Source organism: Vulpes vulpes, chromosome 11, assembly GCF_048418805.1.
Source record: "Vulpes vulpes isolate BD-2025 chromosome 11, VulVul3, whole genome shotgun sequence".
NCBI classification, from domain to species: domain Eukaryota; kingdom Metazoa; phylum Chordata; class Mammalia; order Carnivora; family Canidae; genus Vulpes; species Vulpes vulpes.
This window is the reverse complement of record NC_132790.1, coordinates 26,532,281-26,560,254: the sequence shown is the minus strand read 5'-3', so window position 1 is coordinate 26,560,254 and position 27,974 is coordinate 26,532,281. Positions and strand designations below refer to the sequence as shown.

Genomic DNA, 27,974 nt, shown 5'->3' with positions numbered 1-27,974 from the left:
AAAAACAAGAAATACAGAACATATTTCAACATAATTCTTTTTGTAAAAAAAAAAAGAAAAGATGACAACACGTGTTTGTAATGTAAAGAAAAAGGTACACCTGGTATGACAGAACTCAAATCATCGTGGAGAGGTGGGTTATTAATACTCTATACCCACAAGCCTCGCCCCCCCAGCCCCCGTCTAACAGTTACTCCTTCATGTAAAAATGCAATTATCCAATTATACACCTTTCAAAGCTCCAAGTAGCTGACAGAATAGGATGATCATCTTAAAAAAAAAAAAAGGAAACCAGAAGCTCAGAGAATTACATGACTTACCCAAAGTTTTTAAGAGTAAAGGGTATAGAATCCAAGGCTTCAACTCCCTGTCCAGTGATGTTCCATAATCTCCCACTGTGCGGCACTAGATAGGGCAACATTCCCATTGGAAAATGTGGTAAGGATTAATTTCTTATAAACTGAATAAAAAGTCTTAGGTACTAGGCTCAGCTGGAATTGTACTTTTGTAAGCAAGAGAGACAATATTCCCATAGGTCACAGGATTTGGGCAAGTGATTATAGTGGGAAAATATTGGAAAAGATGCCAACTCACACTCTGGACCCAGACAAACCAGTTTAAATTCCAGTTCTAATACCAGCTGTGTGACAAGTTATTCCACTTTTGTGCCTTGCTTTCCTCATTTATAAAATGGGGTAACAGCAGCACCTACTTCTTAGAACTGTTGTGAGCATCAGTGAGTTAAATACATGTCAAGTACTTGGAATATTGGCAGGCACAAAGTACGGAGTGTCATTATTGTTATCCTTGGAAAGCTAGCAGTTCTTATCTACAGGTTTGCACAGGTTTCTGATCAGTAAAACAGCCTAAAAATAAAAGGAACCTCTAGTCGTAAGACTGTTAACACTTGTTCTGTTCCTTCCATCAAGACTACGACTCCATTTTTTCACATCTTCTTTCCTTTTATTGAAAAAAATTTTAGAAAATGGCAGTTAATAAAGGGCACAAACAAATCAATGGGGATATACTAGTGGAAAACATACACAATATAAAATTAAAAATGCCATTGGCTTCTTTAATTGGTTAAGAGCACAAAATGTAACAGGCAGAAGGTCTGTTTTAAACAAATTAAAAAGCTGTGTTTTTTTCCAATTCTCCCCAAGTCAGATATATACACACCCACAAAAATGGTGTGTGAAGGAAAGCTGTCATACACAAGAAGTTGTATCCTGAATTAAGGGAAATAGCTGTTGAGATAGGAATTAACACAATAAAGTCAGCAACAGGCTAACAATTTTAAAAACTGAGTCTTCAAATGCTGCATGGCACAAAGTTTTACAATATGAAGTACTGCTAGGTATGAAGGAGGAAGTCTGTATGGCTGCTAGCAAAAATGCTTTTCCAGAAAAGCAAATCAAAACAACGCAATCAGCAGACCAAGGCTAAAGCTAGATATCAGAGCTACAACTTCTCATATCTGAACTAGAAAATCCTATTTATCCAGAATGGACTAAAATTTCAGGACAAAACAGGGACATTTTTAACATATCTTACTTTATCCATTTTAAGTTCTGTTTCCTTCTCTCTCACCCCAAAATTCAGCATGATCCAGCAAAGATGGCTGCTTTTAGAATTGGCTATTTTATTTTTCTTTCTGTGGCAAGGCTGTCATGGAGCCTGGATATTTCAGGCTCGTATGCATCCATGACCAGTGTCCCGCTGTGGTCAAAAAACTTAGCAATGGACTTGGTGAACTCGGCCTCTCGCTGCTGCTTTGTTCTTCCACTGATGAAGGTCAACTTCAGAGTGTATTTGTCATCGAACCTAAGCAAAGATAATAAATCAAAAACTAAACATAGAGATTTGACTAGTAACGAGAGCATCAAGTGATTTTGAAGAACTTACTGGTGATACAGGTAACAAACATATGTATCCTTAAAAAAAAAAAAAAATCCAGGGGTTCCTAATTGCCTTCAAGATACAAGTCCTGATTTATAGGTGTTGCCATGTTGCCTTACTTACTGTGTACCTCCTCTACCTTGTCATAGATTATTAAGTTTTATGGACCACCTCCTCTTACCTCTGTACTTTACACTTGCTAGGCTAGAGGGGTCTTCCTAGTCCATACTTTTCTCCAATCTACCGGATTAGTTCCCACTTGTTAATATTAGGGCATAAACTCTTCTGGGATACCCTTCCCAAATTGAATCAGATTACTCTCCTTTGTCATACACTGCACCATCAATCATCAGCTAATACTGAGCACCTAGCATATGCCAGATCTAATGCTAGGCTCCCGTGCAATCAAATTATCTATTGAAATGATGTTTGCATATCTACATTCTTCACTAAACTCAGAGATTCTTGAGGACAACAATTCCATATTGTTTTCTATTCTTAGCTTGGCACTTGGTACACAAATTTCCATGAATAAATTAAGAACTTCTGTTTTTACAGATGTTCACCAATTCTAGGTTGCTCAGCCCTTGTCATCAATCTAGTTCCAGGTTCTACCTTATTTCAGGCCAGTAATATCTTTTATTATGTGAGTTCCAGAGATTCCTTAAGTACGTCTTAAGGTACCTTGAAGGCCTTTGCTATCTCTACCCATTCAATAAGGTTTATAAAATCAATCTTTAGCAGACTGATATTCCTCCCCCTGACCGTGATGTCTTTCTGTCTCCATTTAATTAGGGCATATTCAGTGGATTGTCAAGCTGTTAGTATCTTTATAGGAAGCAACTGCTAGAGCCTTTGTTTCTGCAGAAGAACTATCTGAAAACCTAGTTTTCAGGGTCGCTATCCCAAGTCACAAGGATAAAAGGCACATTTCAGCCATGGGAAATAAGGGGTGTTGTGTGTATTGTGTGTGTGGAGTACAAAGAACAGAGGAATATGGACTTAGGAGTTTAGATTTTTCTCAGAGTGACTGGGTTTGGAGCAGAGGATTGAGTTATCTGTCTTCTGTTAAAACAGTGCCTATTATTAACCAGTGCTCAAAAAATCGTAGCTCAATAAATTATTGTCTAAGAAATAACAAGTGTTAGTAAGGATATGGAAAAAACAACACTCTGAACTGTTGGTGGGAATGTAAATTGGTATAACCACTGTGGAAAACAGTATGGAAGTTCCTCAAAAAATTAAAAATAGAATTACCATATGATCTAGTAATTCCATTACTGGGTATTTACCCAAAGAAAATGAAAACACTAATTTGAAAAGCTACAGATACCCTATATTTACTGCAGCATTATTTACAATAGCCAAGATACGGAAGCAGCCCAAGTGTCCATCAATAAATGAATAAAGAAGATGTGGTGTGTGTGTGTGTATACACACACACACACACACACACACACACACACACAACGAAATATTACACAGTCATAAAAAAGGAAGAGATCTTGTCACTTGTGACAGACAACATGGATGGACCTAGAAGGTATTATGCTAAACTAAAATAAGCCAGAGAAAATAAATATATCATCCCACTTACATGTAGAATCTAAAAAACAAAACAAGTGAATTAACAAACAAACACAAAGCAGAATCAGACCTGTAAATACACAGAACAAACTGATAGTTGCCAGAGGGAGGGATCATTGCCAGTGGCTGGGGGATGGACAAAATGGGTGAAAGGGAGTGGGAGATACAGGTTTCCAGTTATGGAAATGAGTAAGTCACAGGGATAAAAGGCACAGCATAGGGGGTATAGTCAATGTACTATAACAGCACTGCATGGTGCCACATGGTAGTTATACCTGTGGCGAGCTAACTACAGAGCTGCTAAATCACTATGCTGTACACCTGAAATTAATGTAACATCATGTGTCAACCATACTTAAAAAAAAAAAAACTGTTTTCTAGCCAGTTATTCCCAACCCAGAGAGCTATGAGTGAAAATCCTTAAGCTACTTTCAACACCTCAAAATTTTTCTCAAACTCCAGTAAACTGCTGTTAGTTGATTTCACAGTAATCTGGGAACTTTTAGGCCCAGTTCCACTGGCAGTTCCGTGGTTTGGATGGTAGCGCATGATCTGATGAGTTATGATCTGATGCACTTTAGAAATTTCTCATTAATATTTATTTTACATTATGTATTATATAACTTATATGTTATATAATTATACAACACATAATTATTTTATATAACATATTTTAAGGAAAAATATTTTTGTATAATAATTATATAATATTTATTCAGTCTCAGCTATACATGTCAGGCACTTTCAGATGCTAAAGATATATAGCAGTGAACATAAGAGACAAAACTCTGCCTTTTGGGATTTTTACGTCAGTGTGTATGAAAGAACCAACATTATGATAAAACATAGGATGTTTTAAATACAGTAGGCAGGAAAGGCTTTACTAATAAGCAGGTATTTGAGCAGAGCCCTAAAGAAGAGAAGAACAAGCTATCTGGAAAAAAAAAAAAAAATCCAAGCAGAGTTCACAGCAAATGCAATGGCCCCAGAGCAAGAATATGCCTGGAATATGAATAACAGAATGGTATGAGAGAGGAGGAGAGGCACGGGAGATAAGGGGTGTGTATTATGTGTGTGAAGTACAGAGAACAGAGGAATTAGATTTTTCTCGGAGTAACAGGGTTTGGAGCAGATTGAGTTGATCTGCCTTCTGTTCTAAAAAGATCACTTTGCCTGCTATGCTGAAAATAGACTATGAGCAGAGAGAGCAGCTGTGGAGGTCTATGAGGACATTATTACAGTCACCTAATTGAGAGATGAGGTAGCAGAAGAGATGGGAAATGGTCAGACTGATATATTTAGAAGGCAGAGCTGACAAGATTTGCTGACAGACTATTGGAAGGACTGAGAGAGCAGTCAAAATGATTGAGTTCTGGCCTGAGTAACTAGGATAGAAGTGCCATTACTGAGATAGAGAAAAATGGGGGCGGGGGCAGGAATACAGGTTTGGATGAGGCACAGCAGTTAGGCTTTGAAATGCTTATTACGATCTGATGTCAAATAGAAAACTGTAATATATCTGGGAGTTCAGGACAGAGGTCTAGGATGAAAATACAGATTCAGAGATCTTCATCATATAGATGGTATTTAAAGTCATGAAATTCTAAATTCAAGATTACACCTAGCAATGGAATACAGATAGAGAAGAGGTGCTAGGAACAAGCACCAGTGGCATTTCAAATTAATTAATTAATTAATTTATTTATTTATTTATTTATTTATTTAAAAGATTTTATTTATTTATTCATGACAGACACAGAGAGAGTGAGAAGCAGAGACACAGGCAGAGAGAGAAGCAGGCTCCATGCAGGGAGCCTGACGTGGGACTCAATCCCAGGACTCCAGGATCGCTCCCTGGGCCAAAAGCAGGCGCCAAACTGCTGGGCTACCGGGACTGCCCAGCATTTCAAGTTTTGAGCTATTCTTTAAACAATGAGGAATCACAAAGGAGCCTAAAAAAGCAGACATTAATGTAAGAAGAAAATGAGAAGATTACAGTATCCTAGAAACCTAGTTTTAAAAAACCAAGTAAAACAAGGAGTGGTCCACTATCAAATGCTGGTTGAGTAAGATGAGAAGAGAAATAAAGACAAGTAGATCCAAGAGACAGTGACAGAAGAAAAGGGGAGCAGAAAAATAGACCATGTGAGGAGAATAAGAGGAACAAAAATTTTAGTTGGGAGAAATGACAGCATGTTTGTATGCCACAAGGAATGATCCAGCAGAGAGGGAAACATTAAGTAAATGTAAGTGAGAGAATCTAGTAGACAAATGGACAAGAGGCTATAGATAGGAACTCAGGAAGAAACAAGTCTGATGAGCATTGCAAGCAGGCAAATGATAGGAGACTTTCGGACTGCTTCAATTATCTCTGCAACAAAAGAAGCTGAGAGTAAAGATGGGAGAGAAAGGTAGGTTTGAGAATAAAGGAGGAGGTACGAAAGATGCTCTAGGACAGGGAAAGTAACTAGACTATCAAAATGCCACAGAATCTAAGTTGGGTAAAGAAGTGAGACAATGAAGGAGAAAAGGGACAATGAAAACCTGCTCAATGGATCAGAGATGCCTTTGGGGCTGAAGACCCCTAGGACAAGAGAACCAGAAAAAGAAGCAATCAATGGTCAGAGAGTGAGATACTCAAAACTGAAATTATTGAAGGTAATTAGTTACCAGATCAGCAAAGTCTAGAATATGTCCAGGATCTATGTATTGGTAGAAACAAATTTATGGTAGAAAACAAAATGATCAGAGGAGAGGCCAGAGAACTGGAATCCATTATCTATTTGGATAATGAAAGGAGCTATGTTAAAGACAGTGCCAATGAGCCGGGAGCTATCTTCAAGGAAAGAGAAGTGAATCTGTATTGAACGGCAATGAGAAGGAACAGAGATGGCATATTTCTTTGCCACAGGAAACAATAATGTGGCAGCTGGTAAAAAATCAGCGAGAATGAGGAAAAATCAGAACCCTTGTACACTGCTAGTGGGGCTGAAAATGGTGCAGTTGCGTAGGAAAACAGTCTGGCAATTCTTTAAGCAATTAAAGAGTTACCAATTGGAGGATCCCTGGGTGGCTCAGTGGTTTGGTGCCTGCCTTTGGCCCAGGGAGCGATCCTGGGGTCCCGGGATTGAGTCCCGCATCAGGCTCTCTGAATGGAGCCTGCTTCTCTCTCTGCCTGTGTCTCTGGCTCTCTCTCTCTCTCTCTATCATGAATAAATACATAAAATCTTAAAAAAAAAAAAAAAAGTTACCAATTAAAGAGTTACCATACGGGATGCCTGGGTGGCTCAGTCAGTTAAGCACCTGACTCTTGATTTCAGCTCTGGCCTTTATCTGAGGATTGTGAAATGGAACCCCGAGTCAGGCTCTGCACTCAGTGAAGAGTCTGCTTGAGATTCTTTCTCCCTCTGTCCCTCCCCCGACTTGTGCACTCTAAGTTAATCTTAAAAAAAAAAAAAAAAAAAGTTACCATATGACCCAGCAATTCCTCTCCTAGGTACATTACCTGAGAAATGAAAGCGTATGTCTGCTCAAAAATTTGTGACTGTTTATAGCAACATTATTCACAATAGCCAAAAGGTGGAAATGACTCAAATGTCCATCAATAAATGGATAAACAAAATGTGGTATAGCCATGTAATGGAATATTTGGCATAAAAGAAGTGAAATATTGATACATGCCACACCATGGATGAGCCTTGGAAACATTATGCTAAGTGAAAGAAGCCAATCGCAAAAGACCATATATTCTATGATTCCATTCACATGAAACATCTAGAACAAAGAAATCTATAGAGATGGAAAGTACATCAGTGGTGACTTAACACTGAGGGAATGGGGCAGGGAGGGGTGGTGGACAGGAAGAAGACAGCTAAAGGGCACAGGGTTTCTTTTATTTATTTATTTTTTAGGGTTTCTTTTTGAGATGATGAAAATGTTCTAAAGTTGGCTATGGTAATAGTTGCAATATCTGTAAACACACTAGAAACCACTGACCTGTACACTTTAAATGTATGAACTGTATGGTATGTGAACTATATCATAATAAAGTTGTTAAGAAGAAATATACTGTGTAGGGGTGTCTAGGTGGTTCAGTCAGTTAAGCATCTGCCTTCAACTCAGACCCCATGGTTGGGCTCCCTGCTCAGCGGGGAGTCTGCTTCTCTTTCTCCCTCAGTTCCTCCTCCTAGCTCATATTCTCTCTCATTCTGCTCTCTCGCAAATAAAATCTTAAAAAAAACACATTGTGTATATGAACGTACGTATGAATGAAATGGAATGTATGAATCAAATGGAATATATGCATGAAAATAATGAAATCAAGATGTTGCTAGGGTCTAGAATTCTGCAATTCTGTTTTAGGGGTCTGCCACAAGATATAGATTTATGATGGTTGAGGTCAAAAGGTGGCTGGGAGCTCTTCCAGGAGAATGCAGCTGGAACACCAGAACGACATTCTGCTCCTCTTCATAGGTATCTCCACAAGTTGGTAATGAGAAGAGGCTGTTTGGCGTTGATGCTGTACTTACCTTCGTATATGTGAATAACTGTACTTGTAATTTAAGAGCCTACTATGTGCCAGGACCTGTCCCATGTGTTTTTAGGATAGTGACTAAGAGCATGAGGGTCTGGGCTCAGATGTGAACTGGAATACCTACTAGAATAATACACTTTAGGGTTCTAGGGCCCTGGAAGAATTAATTAAACCTTTTGGGTCTGTGTTCTTATCTATAAAATGGGTTGTTCTAAGGTTTAAATGAGATAATGTACTTGGCACAATACCCAGTATATTGTTATGCTCCAGAGACGTTTGATATTTTTATACTTGGTACATATACCAGCTGGCATCTTCCCAACAAACCTGTGAGTCATTTTTAATTCAGTTTTGACTAAAGCTCAAATAGTTTACATGATATACAGAAAAACCATACTGCTAGAAAGCGATAAGCTGGAATTTAAACCCAACTCTGGATACCTAAAAAGACCTCAGGTGTCACCTGCATGAAGTTATACCTACAGCTGGTCAGAACACCGAAATGTGTTTCTCTGAGTTGCCGAGTGCACTGCTGCAAAATTTCCTAATTACAGACTGTAGTCAAGATCACAGAAAACATAGAAGATTAATGGGGTTCTTCAATCATAACTCACTTTACACCTTTGGCCTTCACAACTCTGTACTCTAATTGGCTCTATTTATTGGCCACAGGGATAGGCATTCTTCATCATCCTTCCACCAAAGTTCTTTCTCCCACAGTTTATCCTCAGAACACTTCTATGCTAATACAATCCCAGAAGTACAATGCTAGGAGAAACCTCCTAGACTGTTCATACCCCTTACTTCATACTACATGACTGGCACTATGATCTGCATGGAGTAAGCACACCATAAAATAGTCTGTTGCTGAAAATAACTGGACTCCCAGAGAAAATCCAACATCAGGATTTACGGATTTATGAGTAGAGTCATACCTTTTGAGACTAGAGGACAGCTGCCAAATATCATCAGGATCCATTCCTGTAGGATCTTTCCTGTGGGCCACAAGAAAGATGCTCTTCTCCTTATATGAGGTATAAATGGTCAGGATTCCCATCATAACAAAATAGGTTCAGATAAAGTTAAGGAGAAAACACATGAAATAACACAAACTGACAAGCAAGGGCTATGAAAACTTTCATAATGATAGTCCTAAAGAAGACAGTTTCATCTTGGTACAAAAAACACCGAAAATTTAGCTATTTTATTTTTTATCCTTACATTTATATATACATTTAGTGTCTAGCACAGAGAAGTCATTACCATTATACGTAAAATTTCATGATTTTATTTTTTTTATTATTATTATTTTTTTAATTTATTTTATTTTATTTATGATAGTCACAGAGAGAGAGAGAGAGGCAGAGACACAGGCAGAGGGAGAAGCAGGCTCCATGCACCGGGAGCCCGACGTGGGATTCGATCCCGGGTCTCCAGGATCGCGCCCTGGGCCAAAGGCAGGCGCCAAACCGCTGCGCCACCCAGGGATCCCAAATTTCATGATTTTAAATGAAAAAAGCAAGATCATGTTTTGTTTTAAAGCAAAACAAATGGAACAAATGAAATTCCATCATGGTAATTCTCTTGGAAGGCTATATATTTGTAATAATGTTGCCCTCATTGTTTAAACCTGTTTGGAACTCCTTTGGGAACTGCCTCCAGAACCTATGGCATATTCTTTGGAACTGCCTTAATGGTGAAAAAATTCATACTGGGACAATTCATACTGAAAGGAGCCAAGGTGCCAATTCTGGGACTATGATTTGGGATCAATTTGGATAATACCATTTTAAATCAGGGCCTGCTTTATTAAATGACTTGCTAAAAGAAAAATCCCCAAAGCACATCTTTTAGAAATACTTCAGGTAGTGGGTAGCCTGGGTAGCTCAGCGGTCTAGCGCCACCTTCGGCCCAGGGCCTGATCTTGGAGACCTGGGATAGAGTCCCGTGTCTGGCTCCCTCCATGGAGCATGCTTCTCCCTCTGCCTGTGTCTCTGCGTCTCTCTCTCTGTGTCTCTCTCATTAATAAATAAATAGAATCTTAAAAAAAAAAAAAGTTTAAAAGAAATATTTCAGGTAGTGACACCATTGTTAAGAAAAGTAAACTGCCTATCAAAATGATTTGTTTTAAATTAGTACAGTCCTGGCACAGAGCAGACACTCAAAAATACTATGTGGCTATTGAAAATAAGGTATCCTATATATTCCTTCATGAAAAGACATCCAATATATCTTTTTAAGTTACAAAGAAAAGTGCAGTATGTCCAAACTGACTTAGGGAAGAGGTGGTGAGAACCACAAGAAAACTGTTACTACAAACAGAATTTTTATAATTATAGTAATAGTATAGGATTTCTTTGTATTTAGCGTTTTGAGAAATAATTAAGCTGGATAGGTAACAAACATGATTCTACCATAGAAGGAGAGGGGAAAGGAAACAATCTGAGAGTAGATTACATAACAAACATACTATAAAATGTCTCACTTAATTTTTTTAATTCTGATTGTGTATTGCCCATATTTGTAACTGAGCAGCATTCAGTTTCCAATAAGTGCTTATTATCACAAGATCACAAAACAGCTTGGTTTCAAATCCAGGTTCTCAAGCTCCAAAATAGGATTTAATTCCATGTTATACAAGCCACATCTCTATCTCATGCTCAGTACCTTCCAATCCAGCCCTTCAGCTTCAAGGAAAACTGAACCTCCAAAATCTGATCCTTCCCCAATATCCTGGAATAAGTGTCTTGAAGCAGACCACGTCTAATGGGAATGTGTAGGCTAGAAATAAGAACTGGGTCTTGCAATAAGGTGTGTTTTGCTATTAGGCACTCACACTCAGATTATAATGACCGCTACATTAATAACTAAATAGAATTAAAGATAAAATAAACACATTAAATCTCAAATATCAATGGTAATCATTAATTAAGGTTATAGATGCCCATAGCTCATAATATTAAATTCTAACATTAGCAGGCCTCAGAATCAAAGTTTGTTTTTTGTAGGGAGCAGGGAAGATTATCAGTAGAGATTTTAATAGTCACTAGAAAACAAACCTGAGCATAAATAAAGGATATGATATGACACACAAAGCCAAAACAGGCTTAGATTCTGGAAAGGGATGCATATAATCCCAAATCAATGCCACTATGGCAAAGAAACAGGAGATGGTACAGATGGTGAGGCGACCGTCAATCAGACCAAAATTCTCCACATACTTGTACTTTTCCAGAAGTACCTAGTAAAAAGAACAAGGAATCAAGCTTACAGGATTGCTTCCTTCCTAGTAACTGCTTTTATTCTTAATTTCCATAATAACAGTTATGTTAAGAATCATATAAATACCAATAGCTCTCTCCAATCAGGATTTTATCAGTTCAAGTAGACTCAAGTTGTTCACAATGGTCCCAGAGAAAAAGTTCATCAATTGCTCATACATTTTTTTAATCCTCAACTTTTTCCCTGGGATGACGCTAAAAGTCTCCCCCTTTCTGCTTTTAAAGAGGAAAGGGGGAGAGGGGCAGAGAGAGAGAGAGAATCTTAAGCAGGCTCCAGGGCCAGTGCAGAGCCCAACACGAGGCTCGATCTCACAACCCTGAGATCATGACCTGAGCCAAAGAAGTCAGACACAACCAAGTAAGCCATACAGGTGCCCCTCTTCCCTTTTTCAACAGAGATGACTAATCACGAATGATGTCCAATATTCCCTCAACCCTCTTGGCTCTAGGCTAACTAACCTCAAAAACAACAGATCACCATCTTTCTGGATTAAAAAATTAGAGAATTTGACAGAAGCCTGAGGTAGCTAACATTTTTAACACATGTTCCCCACATTTACTGTAAGAATTTCCAAACTGCTTTATGGCTCAATTCCTAAAACTAACAACTATGGTCATTCCAAGTTACAGAAGAAAAAGATCCTGCAGATGTGCTGTAAGCTCTATATATGCTAACAGACTCCCACCTCAAGAAAATACCTTTTTGGCAGAATCATCCAAAGAATTCTTCACAGCTGATCCATCCCATTTGTCAATTTTTACAGGCTTATCATCAATTTTCCACTGTAAAACAGAACAGTTGTGCATCAAGAAGCATAGCATCTTACTGAGGGTAAAATGAACTACTTCCGTAAGAGTGTTTAAAAAAACCACCACCCACCCCCTCACAGGCCCAAAATGGTGTCACTTAGGTTAAGACCTCGAGTCAGTAAACTAAGATCTAGTACCTAACCTAACTGCAGTTTCAACCCCCATGAAACATATCCTTTAATCAATCAACAGAGGAATATCCTGGTCAGCACTAGGAAATTTACTAATAGGCTCCTACCAGTCCTCTTAGGGCAACCTTGTCTAAAACAATGGCTTCGCTCTCTCTCTTTTTTTTTATCTCTACTCCCTCTCTAGCTTTCAAAATCTGTTTCTGTAGCCTTTTGGAACCTCCTTCTACTTGCTAGATGGGATGCTGCCCAATTCATGAATCTCTTATTAAAGCCAATTCAATCTTTAAAGGTTACCTGGTTGAATTTTTACTTAACAAGAGCATCTTCAAGTATATGTACATTTACTCTTTGTCCTCTGATGTTGGACAGCTAAAAGACAAATACTTAAAAAAATGAAGTTGAAGGAGACTAGGTCTCTAGAGTCAGGTGGTACTCAATGGTGTTGCCAGTCTCCATGCTGGAAAGCTTTGTCTACCAGACCCAAACCAGAACACTTACCTGGGCTACAGAGACTACAGTGTGAACTCACATACCCCATCCTCATTTTACCCAAATGTGGGAACAAGGAAGAACTCAATTTGTTCATCCTTGCATTCTATGACCACAAAATTTAGACAATTTACATCTATGAACCTGCAGACACTAACAAAATGAGAAAAGTCTCTTTTAATACATATTTGTCAGCTAACAATGTTTATATATTACCAGCATGTCTTAACTGTAGGAAAACAGCAAATCTAGTGTAGTCTGTTGGAAACAACATTTTGAATTAAAAATCAAGTCCCATTATCAGGTAGTTATATGACTTTGGACAAACTCCACTTCAATTTCTCTCATCTACAGAGGTTTTAGAAAGGTTCCCCAATACCGTACTAGTTAGAATCAAATGATTGTATCACACACTGTTGGTAATAATTCAAAATGGTACAACACATACTAAGACAATTTAGCACCTTGGATTCTACTTTTGGGAATTTTTCTGTATCTTCATACACATGAAATAATATTCGAAGTTCCTCACTACAGCAGTTTTTTTTTTTTTTAAAGATTTTATTTGTCAGAGAGAGAGCACGCGCGCACAAGCAGGGGGAGTGGCAGGCAGAGGGAGAAGCAGGCTCCCCACAGAGGAAGGAGCCCAATATGGGGCTGGATCCCAGGACGCTAGGATCATGACCTAAGCCAAAGGTAGACACTTAACTGACTGAGCCACCCAGGCATCCCACAGCAGTGTTTTTAATAGGAAAAGTAAGTCAAGTACTCAACTATAGGGGACTGGTTAAACAAACTGGTGCACCGAGATATCTTGAGAAGGTCAAGGGACATGGATGGGACTGACTTCTCAATGTATGCCTTTTAAAATATTTTTTTCAAAGCACTTCAAATTTTGATTAAAAAGAATGCCTTTAAACTTTGTAAACATGTGAACATTTTATATAGTAAAAAATGTTTTCAAATGCAAATGATTATATGAACATAGCTTAAGTGGAACAGGGTGTTAACAAATAATTTGATAAACCTGTCTTTTATAGACCATAAGGCTCAATTCTTAATTTTTTTGTTCACTTGATAGTGAACAAATACCATATTTCATAAAAATTACAAACCAGCAGGCAATCCAAAATCTGCTTGGCTTTAGAACAGATTTTACTGAAAGAGAAGAGAACTTCATATTTATCTTTCTGATTGAGCACAATATGAGAGATACTGCATACAAGAAATAAGGAGACAGAATAAATATCTAAAAAGTAATTGAAAAGATATTAAAGAAATGTAGAAATAGAATTCATCAAACTTGTTTTTTAAAAATTGTGATACTATATACTATTATGCAAAAAAGAAAAACTGTTCTGTGAAGTTTGTTGAGTGAAAAAAAAAAGAACTACAACAGTAATACTTCAAGTGATTAAAAAGTCAAAGTTTTTTCCCTTTTGTGTCTCATAAAAACAAGAATTTTCTTGGAGAAAATTACTCATGGCAGCTATAATAAGAAAATCGTGCGATAATATTAATTCTCGCAGCCTGCCAGTCTACAAATCAAACTTGGCACCTAATTTTAAAAATACAGATGAACCAAGGAGAAATTAATAGGTTTTATAGCTAAATAGCTCACTTACACTTAGTTAAGTAAATTCCATTTTGATAACAGCAAGCAAAAGAAACTTGTACAGCCAGAATTCACAATTCAAATTATTTGTGAAACAAAGTCATTAAAAAATTTTGGAGTCATTCCAAAAAAGAAAAATCATATTCTCATAGACACTCAGCTTCACATTATTACCTGCTGGGCATCACAGAAAAGAAACTTGCCTTTACAGTTCAGAGGGTAATTCCTTGGCAATTTCAGGGGATAAAACATAGAAGCAATGATTACAGCATGTGCTGAAATGGCCCTAGCTCCACTTCCTCAGCCTGGTACCTACAAGTAATATTCAGTAAGTGGCACAGGAACGTTTCTACTGAATCACAAAGAAAGTTTATAATATGATTTTTTTAAAAAAGATTTTATTTATTCATGAGAGACACAGAGAGGCAGAGACAGGCAGAAGGAGAAGCAGGCTTCCTGCAGTGATCCCGATGTGGAACTCAATCCCAGGACCCTGGGATTATGCCCTGAGCCAAAGGCAGATGCTCAACAACTGAGCCACCCAGGTGTCCCTATAATATGATTTCTGAAGAGATGGGAGTATAATCTATTTTGGGTGCATGAAAAAACCTTTATTTCAGAGAAGATAGTATCTCTGTTGTAGTACAGAGACATCTAAGAAAGGGAAGGAGGGTGGCCATTAAGTACTTATTTTTCTGGTTTATTTTGTCGTTCCCAAAACTGCTCATCAACTAAAATGTATGCTACTCATTCATTTTCTCTCTAATGCTATTCAGGGCATTTTAGAAACTTTTCTCTCACTCTTACCTTCCTCAACTATAAATGCAAATTGCTTTCCTTTTGTAATAAAAAGGCAAAGCAAAGTTGGTTTCTTTCATGTGGGACCTCACAGGATAAATTATGAAAAAAGGCTCAGTGCAGAAAAGAGGTAATATAGGCCTGAGACTGATATCCTTAGAAAGGCCTGCTAGAAAGGCTGGTATTGGAAAGTTGTCTGGTAAACAGTCGCTTACAGTGATATAAAACTTTCCCGAAGTGATGAGTGGCTCGCTGCGCTTAAACTGTGTAAATAATATAGTTTATGCTAAACATCAGTTTCCTTTCTAGGAGTCTGGAATTTTGGCACAGGCTAGACAGAGGCCGCATACTTAATCAACCCCCAGTAAAAAAGAAAAAAAACCTGGGCATTGGGTTTCTAATGAGCTTCCTCGGCAGACAACACTTCACAGGTACTGTCACTGCCAGATCACTGTTGCCAGAGTTGAATTAAGCATAGCTTCTGGACTCTACTGGGAGAAGACTCTTGGAATCTTGCACTTGATTTCCTCCAGACTTCCATTCTATACACCTTTACCCTTTGCTGAAGTAAAGTACAACTACACACTGAGTCGAATACAACTATTTACCGAATCCTGTGATTTCTTCTAATAAATCACTGAAAAAGGAGTCTCGGGATTGCTGATACCGGCAATACTGCCAATTAAGATCTAGCAGATGGGGTAACTTCTGCTAGAAGTTCCTAGCAGAACTTCCTCAGTTTCTCTTTCCCACATTCCCTCCTGCATATTACAGATACATATATACTGGGCCCAAGCAACAATCACTGGTACTGACTTTAAGACCATTGCTACTGTCAATATCATTCTGCAGAGACACTCCTTTTGATTTTTAAAATATATTCATCTCTATAAAACATGTTTATATTATTTTTAAATTTTTCAGTTTGTGGCATTAAATCTATTGATCTATTGACTTTTCACCATGAAAGAGGAAATTGAGCCATTTCATCCCTTGCAACACAAGTATTAATTTTTCCAGCTTTTCCACCACCATCTTTTTAATACAGTCATAGCAGAGTACTAGTGATTTGGTCTTATATAAGAGCTTAACTTTTGGCTAGATCATTATTTGAACTGTACGTTATGACTATAAATGCTATTCACAGATGAGTTATATAGTACACCAGGATTACTTTTTCTTTCCTGATAGCTTTTTGTTTTCCTTGGAGCTACTGTCATTTTGGTTATTGTTTTAAATCAATTATTTATCACCAATGTAGTTTCGAATTCTCTCAATTGTTTAAGTCTCTTCTCAATATGTGCAAAAGTATTCCGCATTCTGTGAATTTCATCTTTTTAGAGAAGTTGGGTCTTGGAGCCTCCTGACCTGCTTTGATCTGCGTGGACTGCTTTCCAGGGCTGCTGTATAGCTATCACCTTAGAATCTCCTTTTACCATTTACTATTTCCCTTAACCTCCTCATGGGCTGGACTTCCTTTTCTTAGATAACCATGTTTTCTCTTTTTGATAACCATGTTTCTCCTTTTGTGGTTTACTATTCCCTTGATCTGGTGAACATATCCTCCAGTGGCTTCCTTGAAGAATGCAGATGGGAAATAAATTTTGAGACTACACATCTGAAAATGTCTTTTTATTCTACCTTCACACTTAAGAGAAGTAAGTTCTCTTCAAAAATTTTAAAGTTTATTCCATTGTCTCAATAGTTTATGGGATTCCTAAAGCCATTCTGATTCCTGATCCTTCATACAATGCTTTTTCCCTTCTAGACAAAGTTACACAAAGTTCTTTATGTTGTGTATCTAAAATTTCAAGATGATGTCCCTTACACAGGTCAATTCTCATCCACTGTTAAACTGCTAGTACCACTGCTAGACTCTAAGCAGATCCTCTGTCTTGAAACCAATGCCCTCCAGATTAGAAAACTAGCATTCAGGGATATTAAGTGTCACACAGCCAGTATGTGACAGGCAACAAAATTACTTAGGGCTAACTTACAAAATACATGGTTCACCATAAAATTGTCCCTTCTTCAGTGATAGAAACTTATTTTTAACTTGCCTTATTAATCTCTGAACTCAACCCCAAGGCAGATTTTGTTTATGGCCCTTATGCAAAGTAGCACAATTATAGTGGTTAAAAGCTACAGCTTTGGAGTCAGACTACTGTTCTCACTCTTCCGATTTATGTATGATTTTGGGCAAATAATTTAATCTTACTACAGTCTTTGCTCAATTGTAAAATGAAGATGATAAAAATATCTATTTCACACGTTAGTATGAGGCTTAATTACTGTAATTATAAAACACAGCAAAATGCCTGGTATACAAGTACTTATTAAAAATTACCTACCATTGTTGCTATTAATTATGTAAAACTAATATACTGTATCATGCTTAGCTGGATTTATATAACATCTCCCTCAGTAACAGGAACTACATGTATTTTTATGTTCCTCAGATCAGGGACATAACATAGTGTCAACAGCTACTTACTGAAAAGATGTATAAAGTCTTATAAAGAAAAAAAGGGAAGGAAAAGATTTCTAAAATGTCAACTTTCAGTTTAAACTTAACAGATGCATATAAGGCTAAAATAATCTCACTCAGTTCTTATCCACAGAATTTAAGGGAGGTATAACCATAGGTATTACTTACTGAGTACATGTGTCCTACATATTGAACTAAATATTTTATATACACCATCTCTTTTAATCCTTATGATAACCCCATTAAGAAAAATTACCACCTGCTATGGACAAATATTTACATTTACCCTAAAGTTCAGATGTTGAAATTCTAATTTCAATGTGATAGTATTAAGAGGTTGGCCTTTGGGAAGAAATCAGGTCATGAGGGTAGAGCCTGCATGAGATAGAATAGTGCCCTTAAAAAAAAAAACAAGAGAGCTTGCTTCCACTCTTTCTGCTTCCTACCATGTGAGTAAAGAAGACTGTCCACAAGCAGTAGAAAGGCCATTACCAGAACCCAGCCATGTTGGCACCCTGATCTTGGACTTCCCAGCCTCCAGAACCATGAGAAATAAATTTCAGTTGTTTAAGCTACCCAACCTACGGTATTTTTGATAAAGCAGCTCAAACTGACTAATATCTTCCTTTTACAGATAACACTTAGGGTTTAAGAAATTTGCATAAGGTGACAGCCAGGAAGTGGTAAAGCCAGGACTCAACTGAGTTTTCATGATTTCAAAAGCCATTCTCTTTCTCACTATTCCACATTGCTTTCCAAAAGCATAAGGAAAGGAGTTATTGGTTACCCCCGAAAACAAAAGAAAAAGACACAAATCCCTGAAGTGACAGCTACATGAAGTATCCTGATTCTTACCTAATAAGTTATAGTTACATAACATAAAGAAATCTTAAAAAGATTTTAATCTTGAATATGCCAACGAAACCCACAGAATATATCTGAATTTTCCATTTCCCTCCCTTTAAAACCAACTGCAATTTAACTGAAAATACAGCTGAGGAAGTCCTAGTTTAAGGAGATCACTTCTCCGTCAGTACCAACTTAAGAGATAAAACTCTATTGGACCATCATATACCTGTTGCCAGATCTAGATGGCTAACCAGTTCATAGAAAATAAGCATTAGATGGCTTTGACAGAACATTACAAAGGCTCATTCTGCTGCAAATTTGAATAATAAAAGGTTCTACAAAGACATTTCACTGCAGATATGGCATTAAGAACTCTACCTCCTAAGGACTTCAGAAGGGTATCAAACACGATCCAGGTCTTGAGCATATATATATATATATAGTGCAGGAAGGCATTTTCTGACTTGATTGAGGGTTTACAGGCTTTTCCTGTTCCCCATGCATCTTCTGGCCTTAAAGGCAAAAAAAAAAAAAAAAGGGGGGGGGGGGACAAAATCCTTGGTCAATAAGGACATGTCCAATAACACAAAATTGTCTTGAGTACGGAATAACAGCATGAACACTTCTATTTTTATTTTAATAAAAGCGAAAATAGAAGTTATGCAGTGATAAAGACCTCAATGAATTGCTTCATAAAGTTCCTTCGCTTAATAAAGGGCAGTAAAACTCAAAAGGTTCAATTTGCACTAGAGAGATGAAGGCTACCAGAGGTGAGCAGTGCCAATAGGATCCTGCTCTCATTTAGGAAGAGCTAAGTATGGCTCTAAGAAAAACTAATACACTTTCTCATGTATTAGGTCTCTTTGAAAGGTCTCTCCCAATTTAGAAAAAGGATACAGGCTGCAAAGAAGGAAAAGTAGTAGTAAATGAGGCACCTGACAGAGAAATTACCATGTGTTAATTATGAGCATGAAAATTAGTGGCAACACCAGAGAAACAAGGTAAGTAGACTGGTCCTGGCTACTTAAGTCTAGTATACCTATTAGATATTCACATGGACATGGCAAGTAGGCAATAGGGACATAAAAGTCTGGGGCTCAAAGGACAGGTCCAGTTTGAAAATTCAAATATGGAAGTCATCAATCCACAGATGGTATTTAAGCCATGACACTGGTATCTCCTTGGAATCAATGTAGATAGAGGAGAGGGGCTTGCCAATATTTACAGGTCAGGAAGAAGACAAAACAGTGCAAAAGACAGAAGCTAATGAAGGAGGAAAACTAGGAACAACTGATCCTCTAAAAGCCACATTTAGGGGATCCCTTGGTGGCTTGGTGGTTTAGTGCCTGCCTTTGGCCCACGGCGTGTTCCTGGGATCGAGTCCCACACCGGGCTCCCTGCGTGGAGCCTGCTTTTCCCTCTGCCTATGTCTCTGCCTCTTCTCTGTGTCTCTCATGAAAAAATATAATCTTATAAAAAAAGACCACATTTAAGAAAGAAGTTATCAGTGAGTCAACTACTATTCAAAGTTCAAATAATACAAAAAACTAATACTGAAATTTGACAAAACAGAGATCAGAGCAGAGAAATGGTGCAAGCAACAGCTAAAAAAAGGGACCTGGGCAGATGGAAATTGTTAACATCTGTGATAGGACTGTGTTACGTAATTGTGAATGACTGGTTAAAAAATTATAACTTGGAACTTTAGAAGTTACTCCATAAACATTGTAAAGACAAAAAGAAATGAGTTTTTTAAACTGAGATATAATTCTCATACCATAAAACTTACTGTTTAAAATGGACAATGCAATGGTTTTTACTATACTTATGTTGTATAACCATCACCATTAATTCTAGAATATTTTCATTACCCTAAAATAAACCCCATAAGTAGTCATTCCCTATCCCTTGCTTCCAGTAACCACTAATCTACTTTCTGGGCACTTGTTGCTTCTACCTTTTGGTTACTGTAAATAATGCTATGATCATTTGTGTACAAATTTTTATGTATAGACATACATGTTCAATTCTCTTGTGTGTATACCAAGGAGTGAAATATGCTAAATCATATGGTAATTCTATATTTAACTTTCTGAGGAACCAATACAATGTTTTTCAAGGTGGCTGCATTCATTTTACATTATGGTACAGAAACATAGGTGAGTTCCAATTTCTCCACATCCTCATCAACAATGGTTATTTTTCTTTTCTTTTAAAAATTATTATTATAGGCATCTCAGTAGTATCTCACTGTGGTTTTGATTTGCATTTTTCTAATGACAAATGATGCTGAGCATCTTTTCATGTGTTTATTGGTCATCTGTATATCTTCATATGGAAAAATATCATTCAAATCCTTTACTCTTTTAAAAATTAGTTTGTGGGCAGCCTGGGTGGCTCAGCGGTTTAGAACCACCATCAGCCCAGGGCGTGATCCTAGAGACCTGGGATTGAGTTCCACGTCAGGCTCCCTGCATGGAGCCTACTTCTCCCTCTGCCTGTGTCTGTGCCTCTCTCTCTCTCATGTATAAATAAATACAATCTTTAAAAAAAAAAAAAAATTAGTTTGTCTTGGGGAACCTGGGTGGCTCAGTTGGTTAAGCATCCAACTCTTGATCTCAGCTTAAGTCTTAATCTCAGGGTCATGAGTTCAAGCTTCCACATTGGGCTCCACACTGGGTATAGACTCTACTTTAAAAAAATTTTTTTTTAAGTTAGTCTCTTTATTATTGGGTTAAGATTCTCTATATAGTCTAGATACTAGACACTTATCAGAAATATTTGCAAATATTTTCTCTCATTCTATGGACTATCTTTTTTACTTTCTTAATAGTGTCCTTTGACACAAGATTTTTAAATTTTGAAGTAAAAAATAATGAGTTTTGAGATGTCATTAAAGTTTAGTTTGCAAAACAATGTTAAAAAGCCAGTATCTTGGTTCCTTAACACACACACATACACACCAACTACAGCAATGCTATAAAACCATTCATCGTCTTTGTCAGAGGTGGGTTAGGGTTTAGGCATACAATATCTTACACAAGCTACCACTGAAGAGACCAAAGGAGATTCATAGCCAAAACAATTTTTAATACCTAAGGACACACGGTTGATGGGGGACAAAGAAAAGGCTTGAACCTAGGTCTTCCAACCTCAAAACAAATGCTCTTTCCACTACTGCAGTAGCCAGCACAAGGCCTGCTCCAGTATGAGAGTCAATGTACTAAGTACAATAAAAGCACTGGATTAAGAACTGGGAAGTGCCAGGTTCTGGAAGTCTAACTAACTCAATGTCTCATCTTGGGCAAGTTGCTTCATCTCCCCCTCTTCAACTCTGTCCATGTCTATACAATGAGGATGCTGGAACAGACAAATTTCAAAATCTCTTCATTAGATTTTAGAGAAACCACAATTGATTAAGCAGAACGGTTACAAACCAAACAAAAACAAACTAAAAAACCTTTAATATATCAGAACCAGAAGGGATTTAAAAAGTAATCTAAAATAGTTCTCAACCTGGAAGTTACTGTTAAAATGTAGAGGAAGAAATAAATAGCTATGTTTAAAAACATGAGGCTGTCCAGGTCCCACCTCAAGAATCTGATTCAGGTCTGGGATGAGGTCCAGTAATTTGTATTTTTAACTAAAGCCCCAATGGAGTCTGGTATCTTTATACGATGTTAGGAAAAAAATATGTATCTGAGGAAGCTGAAGTCCACAATAACTAGCTAGTTCGTAGTAGCTATATATATTTTATTAAGTACTATGTGTTAGACATAGTGCCACACACCTTTTAAGGTAAATATTATTATTCCCACTCTACAGATGAGGAAATCAAGATACAAAGAAATTTATTAACTTGCCTAAGAATACGTATCTGCCAAATGGCAGAGCCAGGATTCAAAGCCAGACAGGCTAGCTCCAGAGCCTGTGTTCTCAACTACTAAGATACAAAAGCTCTGCATTACAATCATGAACTAGGAGACAGAAATGAATTTAAATAGGTATGAAGTAAAAAGGGTCTGAATAGAGCTTCTAAAAAACAGTTTAATACCACATTTTCATAGCCAAAACAATTTTAATAGCCTAAACAAATCCAGCCAGGAGACAGAAATCCATGTACAAGGTTAAAAGGACCTGGATATAGTTCTGGAAAGCATGGTTTAATACCACATGTCAATTTGATCGCTAAAACAATTAAGCAGGGCAGCCCCTGTGGCTCAGCAGCGGTTTAGTGCCGCCTTCAGCCCAGGGCATGATCCTGGAGACTCAGGATCGAGTCCCACGTCATGCTCCCTGCATGGAGCCTGCTTCTCCCTCTGCCTGTGTCTCTGCCTCTCTCTGTCTCTGTGTGCCTCTCATGAATGAATGAATGAATGAATGAATGAATGAATAAATAAATAAATATCTTTAAAAAATAAAAATAATTAAGCAAGTAATTTTTCTTTATAGCCTGCTATGCAGAACAAAATACTTTGATGTATTTTGGGCAAAATAACTTACTGCAATGATCTAAGTTATTCTGTGATGGAGGCTGGAAGATTACATTTGCATACCTATTTTTAAGATCAGGAAACTAGAATTGCTTTGTTCCCCAAGTCAGTTTCTCAGGAGCAGACATTCACATCTGCTTAGGGAAAGCTTGAAGCACGTTGAAGCACACTTATATCTCTCTTTATTATATTTCTTCATGGCAAGTGAAACTACAGGTGCAGGAAATAAAAATCCTCCAAAAAAAAAAATAAAGACAAATAAAATTTAAGAAATTTAAAGGTAACAGCCTCTCACTCCCACAGAGCAAAAGCTGCTCTATTCATTCAGATCCTGCTCCACTGAGAATAACATTTTCCCCATCTTCTCTTCCACAGTACCTTCAGTTTTCAGACAATTAGAGGCACCATTCTCTAAGGCAATTTCTGAAGACTGACGGGGCAGATCTGAGAGTTTTTTCTCTGCTAAATTTAATGCTGCAAGTACTTATTCTGTGTTGTTTTCCTCAGAGAACTATAAGGATCTTTCATGGGAAACTGGACAAATACAAACTGGTAGAAAAAAATAAGACAGTATGTCATATTAAGTGACAGTTTAATTCCCATGTGCAATAAATGCTAGAGAATTCAGAGGAGGATAACTCGATGTAAAGCTGAAATGAAGTTTTCCGAGAAAAAGCAGCTAAGCATATCATATTTTCTATCCTCTATGGCCCTCACTGCTTGGTTAATTCTGTCAAATGCTCCTTTGTGAAGCCTTTATCTATTGCTGATACTCAAATTGGGGTTCTCATCATCTGGTCTTTTTTTTTTTATAGCTGTTCACAAAGAACACTTAACCAATACTGTACAATTCAATATTCACAAGCCCATAATACATTATGGGAATCCACATTATTTATATAAGTAAATTTAAGTTCAGTAATACAATGTAACCTATCCAAGGCCATGTGGCTTTTAACAAGCTATACTAGAATTCAAACGTCTTTCTTTTTATAATAAGCCCTATACACTTGTATGGTATAAGGCCTTGTTAGAAAGCTTTTAATTTCTAAATCTAATTTTCTGAAAACCACTTTATATAGTCTCAAAATTTTTCAACAGCTTGGATTACTCCAAGCAATCCATGCTCTCTTCAATCCAATTCTATCTTCATGTCACTACAAGTCTCTTAGAGAACAGTCTAGTCAACTCACTACCTGAAATATCAGGCACCATCTGCTCAAGGACATTCTTACCTAGTATGCTGCCCTTCTCTCCCAAAACAAGGTCCCAGCTCCATCCTCAGACATGAGGTCTTCCCATGGGGCACTCACCCCCTTATCAGTTAGATCTCAGTGATCACTCTCTCTCTCATTTCAATTTCTGTAAAAAGCACACATCTGAATACACCAAATACTTTTAATATTGTCTTATAATCAGCTAAACTGAGTACTTTCTCACAGTTGGGATTCTTGGTTTTCTTCCTCTGCCACTACATACGTATATTAGACACTATAGGTTACAGCGATCATTCATGTATATCATTTCATTTAATTCTCCCCAAAAACCATGCTCTTTCAGATAAGAATGTAAGCTTAGTATGGTTAACTGACCTGCCAGTCTTCACAGAGTTTGAAAATAGCAAAGCCTAAATCTTATGGTCCTCAAATCCAGGTTCTTTCAATAACACAATGATGCCATATACTCTTTAGGATAGAATGCCCATGCTTGGGCAGCCAGGGTGGCTCAAGCGGTTTAGCGCAGCCTTCAGCCCAGGGCATGATCCTGGAGATCAGGGATCGAGTCCCACGTCAGGCTCCCTGCATGGAGCCTGTTTCTCCCTCTGCCTGTGTCTCTGCCTCTCTCTCTCTCTCTCTCTCTGTGTGTGTCTCTCATGAATAAATAAAATATTTTTTTAAAAAATGTCCATGCTTAATGTTTGCTAGTGACGATCCAAACGGAGGGAACAGCAAGAACAGTGAATGGAACAGGATGAGCACAGGCTGTGAGATGCTCATCAGCAGAAAGGCAGGATTTGTGTATGAAAATGAACATCAATTCCCAATACTCTCACGTGTCTTGGAGCAATTTACCATTCCAATCCTCAGAACGTGTTATGTTCCCTCTCTTTAAGATAGTTAAAGAGTGAGAACCATGCGATTCAAAACCAATGACACCCAAAAATAGAGGCAAAAAGACCTGGATCTGAACCCCTCTATATGTTCACCTATTTCTTTCTTAGGCATCTACCATGTGTTAGGCACAAGGATGTCTGAAAGCTGCTTTCCATTACAGCAAAAAAAATCCTATTTACTATATTAAAGGCCCCATGCTTAACGTTTCTCCTCAAACTCCTACAATGAGAGAACTGGAAGGGACTAAGGGAACTTTAAGCTAAGTCCCTCATTTTACAAATGAGGCAACAAAGGGAGAACAAGTGTATTTCAAGGTCACACAGCTAAATCAGAGGCAAAACCAGTACTAGGACCTACATCTCCATGCAACTGTTTCTTCCAGGATGCTCTGCAAAGGGCAAGATGGGCCAACCGAGGAGCACACTTTTCTGTTTTTTCTTTTCCTTTAAGCCCTGTTGATAGCACCTCAGTTAAAAAAAAAAAAAAAAAAAAGAACGGATGGTGAAGAGGCAAAGAGCCAACCCAGAGAAGGCAACAAGCTCATGAATTCGTGTCACTTACTGCCCTCGGTAGCAGGCAGAGGGGTAAAAAGGAGGGGGGGGGAGGGTGAAGACGACGAGGGAAAAAAAATCTTAGAGGCTTCCAGTCAGCCCAATAAGGTAAGTAAATACTCAAGTAAATTCAGTATTTTGAGTATCGTAATAAAACGCCTACAAACTTCAGTAAGCAAAAGGCCAGTGAGCACTTGAAATCTGTAGCAGCACCCAAGTGTGGTGGTCGTAGTGGAGAGTCTGGGGACTACTGACTTCGAATAGCTGCGTTCATTCCTTCAGGCTTCAGTTTTCCCCGTCAGTGAAATGGGCACATCAACTGTGGTCCCACAGCACCTCCGAGGAAAAGTGTCGTCTGCATTGAAACGTAGGAATAATGAAATCAACCTAAGAAGCTGTGGTGGCTAGCGTTAAGGACCAGGCACACTTCCAAGAAGGAAAGAAGGCCTGATGAAGAGAGAGCTGGAGTTGGAGGCATGGAGACATCGGGCTACAAGCGCCTGTAGGGTTCTGAAGGTGGGCCAGACGAGGACTACCCGCCGAGAAGCCACGGAAGAAAAGGGGGGCGGGGATGGGAAGGTGGGCTCGCCGCCTCCCGGGCCTCCCCAGGTTTCGGCTGTCCCCAAGAACAGGCTCCTCACCTTGTCCAACAAGCCGCTGCGGCCACTGCCAGACCCGCAGGTAGGACCACCGCCGGGCCCACTACTGCCTCCGCCACCACCAGTTCTCCCGCCCTGTGCAGACGCCGCCGCCATCTTGTCTGTCTCTGCGTCTCCCTCCCCTCCTACTTGTCCGAAGCCGATTGGCTGAGGCCGACGGCGTGACGCTCCGCCCGGAGTCCGTCGGGATCCGTAGTCCCGGGCCGAATGACGCGAGGCGGCCAGCGGAAGTGGCCGCGGGGCTTGCCGGGACTTAGAGTAGTTCGAAGCTCAGTCCACCGGTTGCCGCCTACGCCGCCTGCTGCCGCGTCGCGGTTACCAAGGGATAGAAAAGGTAGTGATAGGCGCCACCGTGGAGCCGCTCGGACATCCCCGGGAGGGTCGTAGGCGCGCTGCCCGCGTCGCCGGGACGCAGCCTCTGCGGACGCCTCGGAGGCGGAAGCGACGACGGAGGCAGGTGCGGCTGGAAGCTTAGTTTGCGTGAGGAATTAGGAGTCTCTGCACCCCGCAAAAGAGTTTCCAAAGGGGCGGCGGGAGCTCCAGCCCTGTTACAGCACTTACTGGTGATTCTCTCTGGTGACGGTCATCTAAGGTGTTAGTAATGTTTTCGTGCTGTAGAGAACTCACATTTGCTGAGTGTCCACCGTCGGCCGGGCTGTATAGCCGTCCTCTCGTAGTCCCTTAGCAGCCCGGTCGGATGAGGAAATTAAGCTTCCCAAGGCGGGGTAGCGCGAGATAGCATGTATCAGAACCTGCTTAGAAGCCAGGGCGTTTTAACGACCTCCCCCCCACCCCCCCTTGGTATGTTCCCTCTGCCACCTGCTTTTTATTTATTTATTTATTTATTTATTTATTTATATTTTTTATTTTTATTATTATTATTTTTTTATTTTTTAAAGTATTTTATTTATTCATGAGAGAGACAGAAGGAGGGAGAAGCAGGCTCCATGCAGGGAGCCTGACGTGGGACTCGATCCTGGGACTCCAGGATCAGGCCCTGGGCTGAAGGCAGCACTAAACCGCTGAGCCAGCCGGGCTGCCCTGCCACTCTGCTTTTAATAGCTTTAGCATGTAACAGTATTCTAGATTTTTATTAATTCATTTTTTCCACAATGGTTTTTTTTTTTTTTTTTTTTTTTTTTTTGAGAGGGGAAGTGCACTGGGGAGCGAGGTGGGCAAAGGAGCAGAGGGAAAGGGAGAGAGAAATTTTTTTTTCTATTTTAAGATCTTATTTATCTGAGAGAGAAGGCACAAGCAGGAGGGAGAGGGAGAAGTAGGCCCCTTGCTGAGCAGGGAGTGGCTGGGCTCTATCCCAGGACCCTGAGATTATGACCTGAACCTAAGGCAGACAGATGCTTAACCAACTGAGCTACCCGGGTGCCCCTGAGAGAGAGAATTTTTTTTTTTAAGATTTTATTTATTCATGAGAGACACAGAGAGAGGCAGATTCCTCACAGGAGCCCAATGTGGAACTTGATCCCTGGACCCCTAGGATCACGCCCTGAGCCAAAGGCAGACACTCAACCTCTGAGCCCCCCAGTCCTCCCTGAGAGAGAGAATCTTAAGCAGGCTCCACACCCAGAGTGGGGCTGGATCTCACCACCCAGAGATCACGACCTGAGCTAAAATCAAGAGTCCACTGCTTAACCACCTGAGCCACCAGGCACCCTGTTTCC

At 39.0% G+C, this 27,974-nt stretch overlaps 2 protein-coding genes across 8 annotated transcripts in view; one reads left to right on the top strand and one right to left on the bottom strand.

The window, feature by feature from the left end:
* Positions 1-941: 941 nt before the first annotated feature.
* On the bottom strand, positions 942-26,435 carry SPCS2 (signal peptidase complex subunit 2). The gene is made up of 5 exons (XM_026010477.2): positions 26,281-26,435; positions 12,001-12,084; positions 11,101-11,261; positions 8,956-9,090; positions 942-1,824 (listed from the first exon to the last, which is right to left on the bottom strand). The coding sequence occupies exons 1-5, from the start codon at positions 26,392-26,394 to the stop codon at positions 1,638-1,640; spliced, it is 681 nt and encodes a 226-aa protein (XP_025866262.1). The 5' UTR covers positions 26,395-26,435; the 3' UTR covers positions 942-1,637.
* A 48-nt stretch (positions 26,436-26,483) lies between these two features.
* Positions 26,484-27,974, top strand: part of XRRA1 (X-ray radiation resistance associated 1) — a 62,537-nt gene continuing 61,046 nt past the window's right edge. For 4 of the 7 annotated variants that reach the window (XM_072725922.1, XM_072725920.1, XM_072725921.1 and 1 more), the window contains exon 1: positions 26,504-26,755. The gene's annotated coding sequence lies outside the window, so the exon portion shown is untranslated. Of the gene's footprint in view, positions 26,893-27,974 lie in introns of all 7 variants that reach the window. The other 3 variants (XM_026010475.2, XM_072725923.1, XM_072725919.1) reach the window with 3 other exon arrangements.